Here is a 14,119-nt window from a genome sequence, read left to right on the forward strand (position 1 = left end):
GAGTTGAAACTGTGGCATCATAGTTGCCGCTAGACGCACTTGGGCCCCAGCTGCTGCGGATGTGAGCATTCTGAATCATGCTACATTCACAATGCTTCTCAAATGTCGGAAATCGTAAACACTAAAACCGGTCGGGTGCGTTCGGCGGGCCCGTTGAAATAAATGTGGTGTGTTGTATGTTGTTAGCTGAGAGATCCATACAAGGGCTTATATTGCCCTGCAGCTGCAAGATGAAGAGTTTGGAGTCATTCAGCTCCATTGCATTGCAAGATGTCGTTGTAAGTAATTAAAGTATATGTATATTAAAGATGGAAAGGCTAGCAAGATGGCAACATTAGTCAGAGTAACAAAGAAACTGAAGTTGACAAATGTCCGACAGCAGTGAAGGAAGCATTAGTTGTGCCTGCTGTGGCACGCCCCGGCTCCAGTACTCGGGCGGTTATAAGTAGGTCGTAAAATTAGCCAGTCGTGATTTTTCCAAATGGGAAAGTTAGTATTCATTTCACTTGCAATAGCTGCCTTATCGGCGCTGTTAGGAGAGAGGATTGTCAACTTAAGGTAACAGAGGAAGCGACTCTATTTCTGTTGAAACAACACGGCCATGTGAGGAAAAAGTTTTGTTGTGGCCACCTGCCCTAATGTGACTTTTGTGTTGAAAAATGTTGCAGGAAAAGGACCCTCGCCTCTAAGGAGCTGGTCCAGAATCACCTCCCCAACTGTGTCGTACTCAAACATCTGGGTAAGTATCGCCCAAACAAAAATAAAGCTAAAACGACCACTAGAGGACATTCAAATGAAATCTGCAAATATGGACTTTCAGATTATGGCTCGGAGGATATAACGGTCATTGGAGATGGGCTTGCGTTAATCAGCACTGTGAGTATTTGAGTCGAAGGTTAAATAAACTTACGATAGAAAATAACAGTGCAACTAAGAATAAAGGTCTTGTCAATAAAACCACCGCTATGGCCAGACACTCTTCTACGTCACATTTGTAAAAAGTTAAATATTTCTGTCAGGGTCTCTATTCTGTGTGATTGAATGTGTGTGAATGGTTGTTTGTTTAATCCCTCCGGTGATTTCCAAAGATTAATATATATATATATATATATATATATATATATATATATATATATATATATTAAAAATACTTATTGATCCTACTTAAAACCTTCCATATAGGTCAATTGGTTTATCTGCTTTTTTTCTTAAAATGTACTTGATCAGCAGTTGTCAAAATGCAGAAAAAGATGTAATTTATCTACTCTGGAGAGGGGAAAAAAACTCCTATACAAAGGTTATACCTCTAAACCTGGGCTAAGGACTGGTCTTTTACAATCCACTTTCCCTAATCAACGGTGACTTTTATTTTTACTTAAATTTCTTGAAGTAGTTAGTTTTATATTAACTTTATTCTTACTTACGATGGTGTCACACTTTGTTGTGCAATACTTGTTTAAAGTCTGTGTAATTTAATATATTTTTAATATCTCAAGGGTCTGAAGTATCCTGGAATGCCATCCTCAGATGTGACAGGAAAGATCTTCTCCCTCGATCTGCAAGATCCTCGGATGAAACCAGTGGAGCTGCGCATGCCAAGAAACTTTGACCTGGAGTCATTCAACCCCCATGGCATCAGTGTATACACCAATCCAAGTGGTAAAAGCTATTCTTGCTTGTGTGGTTGCACATACAGAAGTCTGCCGCAGAGGGCAAAAACCCCATTCTAGTGGGTTTCTACTGGTTTCTCAATTTGATCCAGATTTAATAACATACCTATTTCTCAACAGATATGCATTAGTAGCACAAATTAAAGTATATTTTTCAGTGGAAAAATCATTTCATTTTCACTTCAGCAGACTGTAAAACTACTGAAGAGTTTATATTTCGTGTTTGGTGAATATGTGCTTATGTGTGCGTGTAGAGCAGGTGGACAAACCTGGTGTGATCGGTTGCTGTGATTGCTGTGACACACTGTGTTTCAGTGGGTGCCCCGTTGGCCCAATGGGAACAGCTAAGATTGTTAGACTATCTTGGGTGTGTCCGGACATGTCAAATGAAATTTAAATAAAAGTAAACACAGTCAGCATATTTCCTTTTTAATATATGTCAATGCTAAAAAAGCAAGTGGTGAATATTTGTACGAAAAATTCATGGGCGTCTTTTTTTTTTTTGTGGAAAATCAACAACTATAGATGTGATTCTGATGCTCGCACCTTTAAGTTTTGTTTCCAGCATTTTTTATTTTCTTTATTTTTTATTTTTTTTACAATGCTTTCTTTGTTTCTCATCAGATGACACCATATACCTGTTTGTTGTCAATCATCCTCAACACAAAAGCCAAGTAGAGGTCTTCAGATTTCTTGAGGATGACCACTCCCTGGTGCATCTGAAAACCATAAAACACGAACTTCTCTACAGGTACAGTATGGTGAAATATTTAAACTCGACTCACTGTGAACTGCAGTTGAAATTTAATGAGTAGAGAGATGTCCTGAACAATATTTGTAAAACTGTCCCGTGTTATAACATAGTTACACAAAAACATGTATATTGTAGTCAATAATATAATTATTGTATGTCATTAAAATCATTTTTCAATTTTTTTTTTCTTTCCAGTGTAAACGATATTGTTGCAGTGGGCGTTGATAGCTTCTACGCAACCAATGATCACTACTTTTCCCATGAGATCTTTAAAGGTGTGGTGGAGCCTCTTCTGGCTCAGCCTTGGTCAAATGTTGTGTACTACAGTCCCAGTGATGTAAAAGTAGTCTCTGAGGGTTACTACTTTGCAAATGGCATCAATATTTCACCAGACAAAAGGTAGGAACAAATTCCTGGCCGTTGCATATGGTCATTCATGCTTCACATGTCTTCATTTCTTCACTGTAGTGTTCTGTCTTAATTATAGGCATATATATGTGGTAGATCTGTTTGACCACAATGTGCACGTGTTGGAGCGGAAAGAAGACAATACATTGGCTTCTATAAAGGTAAATATTACAAAATTTCAGTAATACTTTTTATAATATCTCTCAAGACTTCCATTGATGAATCAGTATGCTTCATCAACATAAATAATTAAACATATTATTCTTCTGGAATTATCCTATAACTATTATCTTTTTTAGTGAAAAAAATATTTATACATTATATATGTACATAATATATTTCTGTGTGTATGTTGACATTAGGGCTGTGCATTATGGATGATACCAGTATCATGATATTAAAAAGAATATTTTACAGGAGTGATGGCAAATTAAGGCAAAATTAGATATGAAATAATCAAAATGGTGTTCTGTGCAGTTAAGTATGTTCCACTGTTAAGCATCATATTGGACAAAAGTCTTTACACATGTAAAGCAAGAACTTCAGTAACTCATTTTTTAGTTTTCACTTAGTAATTGATTAATTTTAACATCAGAATTTTGTGAAACAATAATATGATATGATCATATCATCTCAATACAATTCCCCTCAAATTAAAGAAACAATAATATTGAATTATTGCTTTGCTCTGGTTGACATTACTTAAACTTAATAAATACTGAATTTTAATACAATGAAAGTGTCCTTTAAAGAAAACTACCAGTATTATTTGCATATTTCTTATTTTTTCATTTTCCATATCTTTAATGATTTGTGACACTTTTTACATTATTTTGCAGTGATGAAAGACGTTTTGTTATGTCTAATGTAGTTGGTAAAGGCTATTGCTGTAAATTAGCATTTACTTCTAAATTGGAGGTAACTTGAAGCGTAGTTATACAGATTGTATCTCAAAATCTTTACGTTGAAAGACAAATAGGAGATCATGTGTAAATATAAATAAAAGGTAATCAAGACACCATGATGAATTTCTAATTAACCTTGTCTGTGCAACCTCACCAGTCCGTGACTGTGGGTTCTCTCTGTGACAACGTTGAAGTTGACCCTGAAACAGGTGACCTGTGGTTGGGCTGTCACCCTAATGGTTGGAAAGTTTTCATGTTTGACCCCAAGGACCCACCTGGATCAGAGGTTTGTCCATTCACTTTTGCCAGATAGTAAATGGCGAAAAGCCTGACAATATTACAAAAAAACGGACAAAATATAAAATACATTAAGCTTTATGTGTTCAATTTTCACATCTATATTCTCTTTACCTACCCAGATGATCTATCATTTTAAACTTATTCATCACATTATAATTTTTTTTGTCTCGTGACTATGTTTTCTTTAGGTCATCCACATCCAGAAGATTCATTCCGATCAGCCAGTGGTGACTCAGGTATACGCGGACAATGGTCATGTGATCATGGGTTCCTCTGTGGCAGCTACCTATGGGGGAAAGTTGCTCATCGGCACTGTGTTCCATAAAGCCATGGTCTGTCATCTGAAGTAGTCAATGACTCTTTATACTATGTTTCTCAGTGAGCCTATACATTTATCGAAGTTCTATTAAAAAAAAAAAAAAAAAAAAATTAAATCAAGAGTTACATCTTTGCATGGCTGTCAATCAGACAGAGCAATGAGGATTGGAATGATGATATACATAGATATTGCACCACGTGTTTGTGAAAAATGCAGTTTGCCCCATTGTACTAGACAGGATGTGATAATAGACCCATGAGTCTCTCAGCTGGTGTAAGAGTGTCTAAAGATCCCTCAATAGGAGCTGGAAGGAGATTAGATGAATGGTGTTTACCTGATTCTATAGTGGTGAGCCCTGGATACAACAGCATTTAAAAAAAAAAAAAAGGGTTTCAGATACTCAACTGACCAGATACATGAACCACTGTGAAATAAGTGCTTGGATTATAATATTTTCAATCAAACATGTAAAAAGTTCATATAGCTGCTTTGCTGTGTATTGTGAGCAGAATATTTTCCACTGGTCACTTGAAAAAGTGAAATCTTTACATGTGCAAACTACTTAACTAAATGTTTTTACATGTTTTAATTGCACATTTGTCTCATGTATTTGAAAGTAAATAAAACAATAAAGAGAGTCATGCTTTGCAACTGAAGCCTTGTCTTGTGGTTCAACAAATGCGTACTAAAAAAGTGGTACAGTGGATCCCCAGACAGGTAACAGCACACAAAATGAGTGAATTTAAATCTGGATGGTTAATATGCCACTTGAAAAAACTATTCTAATACTTCCCCCAATATTTCTTGCATCACTCAAGTTACACATCATATCTTGTTTTCCCACCAATCAGTAACCCAGGTCTGTGCAGCCTCCTCAATATTGTATACCCTCTCTACTGTACTCTGTATAAACAGTACTGTATTCATATTGCACATATAATGCCCTAATTGACTTTTTGTTATTAAATATTAATATATGTCACTTTGTCACATTGAGTGCGATTGAGATACCTAAATAAATACTGACTTGACTTCTAAAAAAGCAACAAAAACAAAGATGTCCCATAACTATTGCTGGGTGAGAAGTTTTTCTTTAGGATAATTATGATCTGCCAATCTGGAATACCCCAGCAGGAACTCCTGAAGTAATCAGGGTAAATCTAGTGCTGCTTCTTGGTGTAAGCACTAGCGCCCTCTTTGGTGCAGCTATGTAAATGCACTCTGAAAGAGCTCCTGTGTAACCTTTGACTTCTAAACATGGTTGCCATGAAGAAAGCACTGCTTGCGGCTGTTGTTGCTGCTTTTGCTGCTTTCATTGGACACAGGTTTCTTAAACTAAAGTGAGTATTTATTATTTTTAGAGGTAAAATAGAGACCATATTTGGAGGTATAGTAGAGGTTTAGTAGAACTGCTTCTCAATGTTCACATCTGCTGCTTACTACAGTTAAGTAAAAGATCAAGTATGAGCACGCAGTAAGGTAATGATTTAGAAGTTTGTAAGTACACACGCTCTTCTAATGTACAGTTATACAATATGGTATACTTGCAGGTCTTGGTTTTGTTTTCTCGTTAAACGCTTACTCAATTTCTCTGCAGGGAAATGACCCTTGCTTCCAGAGAAGTGCCAGTGAAACACCTCAACTGTCATTATTTAAAGAATATTGGTATGGATTTATGGCTTAGTTTTCACGTCACTGTATCAATTTTGGGATTTACATTGTCAGAAATGTTCTGGAAAGTAAACATGTTTTTGGACTTAGATCCATTAAGTGTAAAATGTGATCATAACTGAAGAGTTTGAAGTCCAGGCAATTGACAGTAGGTCAAGTGTCAGCAATATCTCTCTTTGTCTTGTAATGTTAAGGTGACAAAATTCAGGAAATGGAGAAGTTTTTTATTTTGTTTTGTTTTGTACAGGATATGGAGCAGAGGATATCACAATACTTAAAGATGGACTGGCCTTCTTAAGCACAGTATGTTATTTTTAAAATCACTGTAAAGCCACAAAATTGCGTGAATCTGAATTGCTGCGTTGATGTATTTTCCTTTTTGAATCTTCTATATTATGTTAAATCATGGGCCATCAGTTTTAAATTGTGAAAACCAGCTGACTTAATTCTGGAACAAGTATTTCTGTAGTGATCTCCTCAAGCGAAATCACAGATCTGCACCAGAATCTTACCTGCAGTGTTTTCCACTCAGGGGCTGAAGTATCCTGGAATGCCTTCATTCTCTGATGATCCAGGAAAAATTTTCATTTTAGATCTGCTACACCCAAAGCCAACTCCAGTGGAGCTACAGATCAAAGGAGAGCTGGACCTCAGCTCTTTCAACCCACATGGCATCAGTGTATATACTGATGAGACAGGTGATGTAGAAATCAGGTGCTACATCTCAAGTATAAAACAAAGAATAGAAACGGTCTATGGATGAAATGATCACTCATAATTAACTGAATGAGAAAGAATCAAATGTTGTAAAAATCTTAAAATTGAGAATTAGACACTTTTCATTGTTATATGTACATATATATGTATATATATACGTATGTATGTATACATATGTGTATATGTATATATATTTGTGTGTATGTGTATGTCTATATATGTATATGTATATGTATATATATGTGTATGTAAGTATGCTGATTTGAAAATATAGTTTTTGTGGATTTCACTGTGCTGTCACAGACATGTAAATTTTTTTTTTTCATGGTGATGTATACACTGACAGAAAGCTCTACCATGCTGTGAGGTGAGAATAATGACAGCACGACTCTTTCTTTGCAGACGACTCTGTATACCTGTTTGTTGTCAATCACCCTCAGCACAAAAGCCAGGTAGAGATCTTCCGTTTTGTTGAGGAGGACACACTTGTGCACCTAAAAACTATTACCCACCCTCTACTCCACAGGTAATAACTGTATAATAAACCCTTTACAGTATTATATATTTTACATTTGACAATATGCACTTTATATCCTTTTTCTTTAAAAGAAAAATATATATATATATATATAATTTCATCATGTCTTTCAGTGTGAATGACATTGTTGCAGTCGGAGTAGAGAGCTTCTACGCCACTAATGATCACTCCTCTCCCAGTCATGCACTTCACTATCTGACTATAATCCTGGGTCTGCCCTGGTGTGATGTGGTGTACTACAGTCCAGGGGAAGTGAGGATGGCAGCCAATGGCTTTATGTCCTCAAACGGCATCAACATATCACCTGACAAACGGTTATACTAGTTCATTTCAGCATTCATGGATCATTTATATGTGCATATTTTTTTTTAAACTGAGTAATTCCACAGCACCATGTGTTCTATGTAGTGCTAAAATAATACAACAGAAATGCTTTTTTGTTTTTACAGGTATATTTATGTCTCAGACATCATAGACCATGACATAGATGTTTTTGAGAGACAAGGGGAACAACTAGTGTATATTAAGGTATTCTTATTTTCTACCCTCACTTAAAAAAGAAAACAACTAGCATTTTGGGAAGTAAGCCTTTTCTCCTTTTTGCAGAGTTAGATGAAAAGATCTGTAGCACTCTCACATCTTTCAGCTTCAAATGAAGCTAAAGCTTTAATGTTTTTAAATATAAAATGTTTTATTTAGTGGGACTTCGAGGTATTGTTAGATGGACTTTGTTGCATTTGGACAGAGCTCTTTTCAGTCTCTATGCTAAGTTAAACTAACCTGCAACTTCCTTTAGCTTCATAGCTGTACATACAGACACAAGCTTGTTATCAATTTGAACATCTAACTTTAAGCAAGGAGGCAAATAAGCATTTATCCCAAAATGCTGAACTGTCACCAATACGATGCTTTTTCACAACTTAATTCTAGAAAACAATATTTATACATACTTTACTCTCAATCTGTATCAGTATTTCTAGATGAAGGGGAATTATTAGACTAATTTACTGTATGTAATGTTTCCAACCAGTCTGTAGCTGTTGGGTCGCTTTGTGATAACATCGAGGTGGACCACAGGACGGGTGACATATGGCTGGGCTGTCATCCAAATGCCATGAAGCTGTCAAAGTATGACCCTGAAGACCCACCTGGCTCTGAGGTTAGCGTTCTTTATTTTAAAATGATATATCTTCATTGTTGTTAAAATTTGCCTGATAATTGTATTTGTGTTGCCCACAGGTCATCCAGGTCAAGAACATTCACTCAGAGCAGCCAGTGGTGAGCCAAGAGTACGCTGATAACGGCCATGTGATAATGGCCTCCAGTGTGGCAGCCCCCTATGAGAGAAAGTTGCTTATTGGCTCTGTTTTCCATAAAGCCCTGTGCTGTGATTTGAAATAATCTGTGTATTCAGTATCTATGGTCGCTGTTGTTTAAGACTAAGAATTTTCTAACAAAACATCTAGATGGATATGGTTTAAAAAAAATAAAATAAAATTTGTATTCACCATTTGAATAAAGAAGAGAACTATTTTACCTGATACAAACGCTGGCTCACTGTGTGCAGCTAATAATTGAAAAGTTGCGTAAAATAGGACTGTTGTAAATCAGGAAAGCATTTAATAATGCGGCCCTAATTTGCCTAGATGTATGTAGTATCATTTCCACAAAATGCAGTTTGTTCCCTTGACACATACCAGTACTTATGGTATTTTCATACAAAACTCCTTCCCCCCGGTCTGAGTGGTTCCACGATTTTGGTAAATGTGAAGAAAAATGTAGAAAGGATGCTTTACCCTTTTTCATCTTTGTCCATCAACAAATCTTCATTTACCTTGGATATTGTAAACCTCGTCTCCCCACCATCAGGATGCTGTACACTTTGTTCTTCTGTAGTATCTTTGGCAGGTACAGTGAAGATGATACCATCATTTTCTGAATCAAATGCACAACTGTCCTTGTTCTCCACATTACCTGTCCTCACACATTCTGCAGGTTCAAGTTCTCCGCTGCCTTCTGGTATTAGAGAACGCTCCTCCTCTTGATCACCTTTGTCCATGTCAGCCGTTGCGTTCCTGAACACTTCACTGATACTGACCATGTGTCTCTGACGTGGCGAGTGATCCAGGGTCTGGATAGCCAAGATGTCGCTGCAGCTCTTAGAGCGATTTATGTTGTCTGCAGGCTTTCTTTTTCTCGCTATGATTCCAATCTCCTTGATGACAGTGCTGTAGTCTTCCTCCTTCTCAGACAGGAAGTTGAAGATGTCAATGACGGACCGCTTTACATCTGGGTTGTACTTGTCCTCTACAGACTGAGGTTCCACATCATACAAGCGTCTGTGCCTGTGTCTTCTTTTCTTCAGCACCTTGTGAGCTTCCACTACCATGTGGACATTCCAGCTGAAGAACAGAGACAGCCAAGCCAGGCCCATGTAGATCCATAACTCGGCAAATACTCTGTACAGTCTGGGGTATTCTATGCTGGGATTTACACCTGAAATGGAAGTAGATACACTGGCATGACTCATATAACAAAGGACTTAACCGAACAAAAAGTTTTGGACGTACAAATAAACTCAGTGAAACCTTAACCTTAGATGAAATGAGATACATCTTGCCATAAATGAAACCTACCTGCCACATAATCTCCAAAACCAACCGTTGTGAGTGTGATGAAAGAGAAGTAGATGCCTTCCAGGTAGCTCCATCCTTCCAGAGACATGAAAACAAACGGAGGGATCACCAGGTGCACCAACAGCCCCCATAACAGGAATAAGGCTGTACAGGTGAGTTGGACCTTTTTCTGAAAGAAGGGAGAGAAGAAACATGGACAGTAAAATCTTCATGCGATACTACAGCTTTATGGAGATGCCTTTTAACACAGTACTTAGGCAAATACAAACTCCGCCGTTCAGTCATTTCGTACCACTGAAACGCCTTTATGGATCAGAACCTGGGACAGACGTTTGGCTCTGTCTCCAAAGAATGAACCCAGTTCGCTTATCCATACCAGACACAGGGGGATCCCACACAGACCATACAGGATGCAGAACACACGACCAAATTTAGTCTTGGGAGCCACATTGCCATAACCTGTGGATGACACGAGAAAATGTTAAATCACAGCACTAAGAGATACAAGGAACATTTTTTTTAAATAAAGGTTTATACGGAGTTAAACAATAAAAATCTTGGTCGCCATTTTGAATAAAAAAATCGCTACTGGGTATCATCCTCTAGTATTACGTTATACATTCTGCAAGAAGACCGCCAATGCACAGCTCAGTCACTTGCATGTATATAAATATTAGATTACACATGATTAGAAGACCATTGTTTATTGTGAGACCTACGTGATTAAAAACAATGTAAGTCATGCTGTTTGAGACTGGTGTGAATTTAATCAACTATTAAAACCAATGGGCAAATATTTCGTTAGTGCTGAATCCTTATACAAACCTATAGTGGTGACAATGGTGGCGGCGAAGATGACGGAGTTTGCCCAGTCCCAGGTGTTGCGATGTTTGTCCCCAGTAATGGTCACACCTTGAGCCGCAGCCTCCGACACTATCTGAAGAGTAAACCCGGTCAACAAGGCCCATTCCCAGACGACCCTGACACCTGACAGTACTTCTCATCAGCGCTACGGATAAAGGACTCTTATAGAATTTTAGAGCCTGTTGTTTATTTATTCCATCAAAATCATGACCACTAGACCCGGGACACACCTTGCACAAACATTCAAATACTTCTGGTGTAAGGAGACATGCACCCTCACGTTCAGCACGGCGCCATGTTTTGATTCAAGGGTGAATGCCCAAGACTTTCTCGTCTTACAACAAATGCGTGCATTGCATTTAAACTAAACAACGTTTTAGTAGCTTTGTTGAGACCTGATCCGATTCGGACAGATATCATGGCTGTTTTCTGTTCCTGACCAGGAAAGACCAGGTGTGTGTGTGCGTGTGTGTCTGAGGTGTCCTGACCTGTAGAAGCGACGAACGTCTCATTTACTCTTTCAAAACGCGAAGGCTCAAATTTACTATAGTTATAGAAATACAGTCTAATGCTTGTTTTTACTTAATTTCGTTTGAGTTCATTAGGGTTGATGGGAGCTCTTAAGTTGGTTGGTCAATCTTCGCAAAGTAACTCGCGGTAGTTTAACGTAAGTTTCCCCCTTTAGAATAAATGGAAAACGCCTTTCTCCCAGCCATGGTGTTTGTCTGTCTTACTGTTAAGAAAAGTTGGGATCATACCTCCAAAATCTCATCCAGACCTTCTTTTGACAAGCAGGCATACTTCTTTAAAACGTTTTCCTTCTGGAGAATATATTGGTCTCTTGCCGACTCCCAGTTTGGTTCTTCAAGAATCTGGAATATTGCGGCCCCAATCGATAGGTAGAAAATAATACATGAAGTTAAAAAGGGACCCTTATCAGCCATATTAAAGTCATAACTTAAGGCTTACGACGCACGAGCAGCTCATATAGGTCTGGCGTTATCCTACGCACTCTGCTTTCTTCCTGGTAAAACCTAATGGGTTGCCTGAGTGCTCTCAGTGGACGCCGACACTACCTCTGATGCGTTCATTTCACGAGGAGCTGTAAAACTCCCCCCCCCCCCCCCTTTTAAACCTTGCACCTTCTAATTCCGTCAATCTTTTAACGATCTTTACCCTTAAGATTAAACTATTAACAATAAATGATCCAATTATTATCCTGCTGATAATAACCGCTGAGAAAAAAACACACCTTTGTTTCCCAAAACTGTCAGAAAAAAAAAAAAAAAAAGCTTATATGGTTTCAAAATTAAGAATAGCGCAAAAGAACATATTTCACAAAGCTGACATTAAATTATTTTTGTAGAAGCCAAAGTCAGTGGTAGATGAAGTACTTATATGTTTTACGTAAATAAAAGTTGCAACGCCACACTAGAAATACTCTGTTACAGGTAAAAGTCACGCATTCAATATTTTAGTTTCACTTTATTTTAAGTAACAGTATTAGCATTTAAATATAATTAAAATACCAAAAGTAAAAGCACTCATGCAGAACGGCCCCTTTTAAGAATGATGAATATTATTGGACAATAATTAAAGATGCATTAAGGTGTACATCACTTTAATATTGCAGCTGGACAGCTTATGACTGTTTCCCCCTGGGGATGAAAGCTGTCTTATTATATATAAATGTAATAATATCTATAATAATAGATTATGATATAGTTGTTGATTATATTTTGTATTAATCTGTAAAGTAACTGGTGATTTAATTTATCAAATAAATGTAGTGAAGTAAAAAGTACAGACTTTACCTCTGAAAAATAGTTGAGTATCTATCTATCTATCGATACATCTATCTTTACTTTCCTCCTTTCTTTCATGATTGCAGAATAACTGCATGACACAGTTAAGTAAACATTCAACAGGGGGCAACATCTTCAGTGGGCCAAAGTATTCATACATGTGTGTGAACTGGTGTGTGTTGGTGCTGACAGTTACTGTTATCTGCATTTGCGCGTATCCAGGAGGCTGAAGTTAAGTGTGTAAAGTTAATCACACTGGGTGGATCCTGGCTGGTCTGCATGATAATGGATGAGAGCTGTTTTCCTCAGTGTGAGAATACACTAATTGAGAAAACTGAATTGAAGTCTATCTGTCTATCTATCTATCTCTCTATCGATCTAGCTATCTACCTATACTCAGCCTGTGAAAGATGAACTGAACTGTCTATGGGAAGTGCACCTTTAAGGCCAGATATCTTTGACTAACCTATTGGGACGGTGGCAACACTGGCCACCGGGTTTTAGGTAATACTGAGACAGGTGTTCCGGCTGTAGCAGCTGCTAGATTGAGGTCTATCGCGACCTCTGAGATTTCACACTCCTTTTTAAGGAGATATCCGAGGTCATCAAATGGAGCCGTACCCAGGATTTGTGTGTGCGCCTTATACACTTGGTGCACTACTTTATTGAGGAGACACTATTGGAAAGTGATGGAAAGGTCATCATGAATTTATAATGCTTTCTACCACCTCATTTTGGAGTGACACAAATAATAGTAACTAATGTATTTTCAATGGAAGTAATAAGTAGTTACGTGGTTGCATGACATCCCTTTTTTTCGAATCAATCAGGAACATGAAGTGAGTGATCAGATATAGAAAGCAATCAGTATCTATTATTAATCCTTGGCTCATATTTATTCAGGAGCTACTTGTTACAGAGACAACTGTTTTTAGTTTCGGGTTTGTTCCTTGGTGTCTAAAGAAATATGAGCACTCTGATGCAAATTATTTCCAAAAAAAAAAAAAATAATAATAATAACCAGCAACCTCCCTTCACCTCCACACAACCACGCACACAGCAGCGCCCCGCTGTGGAGCCACAAGTAAAGTTTGAAAGCGTGTGCAGACGTGAGTTTGCTGATACCAGACCTGCGTGTGTGTAATCGGTCACTGTAACACTGGCTGAAAAGTTGGCAGTAGTTTGAACAAAAGCTTCATGTTTGACCACACATTCTTCTAAGGGCCAGGCCCCGGTACGGAAACCCCTCGTGTAAATATATGCCCGTGCAGCAGGGGAGCTGCACCTGTTGTGCAGTGAGCTGACATTTCGAAATGGACTCAGTATTAACATCCTGGGCCCCATTCTCCTAACTTCTCCTTAGGTGCGTCCCCATCTCTGTTTGAGGCGCTTTGGATAACTTCTCCCACCAACACCCACCGTGCTGCAGGAAGCGTCCTGGACCTGACTCACCTGGAGCGGTAAACAGAAACGCCCTGGCACGTTTTAAGGACAAGTGATGATGTGTCACGCTCGCTCGGGGAGACCACAAG

General features: G+C 38.1%; 3 protein-coding genes across 4 annotated transcripts; 2 read left to right on the forward strand and 1 right to left on the reverse strand.

The window, feature by feature from the left end:
• Nucleotides 1–406: 406 nt before the first annotated feature.
• LOC120783577 (serum paraoxonase/arylesterase 2-like) lies at nucleotides 407–4,743 on the forward strand. Its single transcript, XM_040116635.1, has 9 exons — nucleotides 407–558; nucleotides 669–739; nucleotides 821–876; nucleotides 1,497–1,659; nucleotides 2,295–2,421; nucleotides 2,620–2,823; nucleotides 2,912–2,993; nucleotides 3,895–4,023; nucleotides 4,226–4,743. Exons 1-9 carry the CDS (start codon nucleotides 482–484, stop codon nucleotides 4,385–4,387), a joined length of 1,071 nt encoding a protein of 356 aa, XP_039972569.1. The 5' UTR covers nucleotides 407–481; the 3' UTR covers nucleotides 4,388–4,743.
• An 811-nt stretch (nucleotides 4,744–5,554) lies between these two features.
• LOC120784784 (serum paraoxonase/arylesterase 2-like) lies at nucleotides 5,555–8,710 on the forward strand. Of its 2 annotated transcripts, XM_040118872.1 has the most exons (10): nucleotides 5,608–5,696; nucleotides 5,802–5,835; nucleotides 5,954–6,021; nucleotides 6,275–6,330; nucleotides 6,560–6,725; nucleotides 7,147–7,270; nucleotides 7,396–7,596; nucleotides 7,732–7,810; nucleotides 8,313–8,441; nucleotides 8,522–8,710. In XM_040118872.1, the coding sequence occupies exons 3-10, from the start codon at nucleotides 5,958–5,960 to the stop codon at nucleotides 8,681–8,683; spliced, it is 981 nt and encodes a 326-aa protein (XP_039974806.1). In that variant the 5' UTR covers nucleotides 5,608–5,696; nucleotides 5,802–5,835; nucleotides 5,954–5,957; the 3' UTR covers nucleotides 8,684–8,710. The 2 variants fall into 2 exon arrangements, with proteins under 2 accessions (XP_039974805.1, XP_039974806.1); XM_040118871.1 differs by lacking the exon at nucleotides 5,802–5,835 and having other exon boundaries at nucleotides 5,555–5,696.
• A 94-nt stretch (nucleotides 8,711–8,804) lies between these two features.
• kcnk5b (potassium channel, subfamily K, member 5b) lies at nucleotides 8,805–11,819 on the reverse strand. Its single transcript, XM_040118870.1, has 5 exons — nucleotides 11,541–11,819; nucleotides 10,744–10,855; nucleotides 10,211–10,377; nucleotides 9,919–10,087; nucleotides 8,805–9,778 (listed from the first exon to the last, which is right to left on the reverse strand). Exons 1-5 carry the CDS (start codon nucleotides 11,724–11,726, stop codon nucleotides 9,075–9,077), a joined length of 1,338 nt encoding a protein of 445 aa, XP_039974804.1. The 5' UTR covers nucleotides 11,727–11,819; the 3' UTR covers nucleotides 8,805–9,074.
• Between the last annotated feature and the right edge of the window lie 2,300 nt (nucleotides 11,820–14,119).

The sequence above is a fragment of the Xiphias gladius genome, chromosome 22, assembly GCF_016859285.1.
Source record: "Xiphias gladius isolate SHS-SW01 ecotype Sanya breed wild chromosome 22, ASM1685928v1, whole genome shotgun sequence".
Taxonomy (NCBI): Eukaryota; Metazoa; Chordata; class Actinopteri; order Istiophoriformes; family Xiphiidae; genus Xiphias; species Xiphias gladius.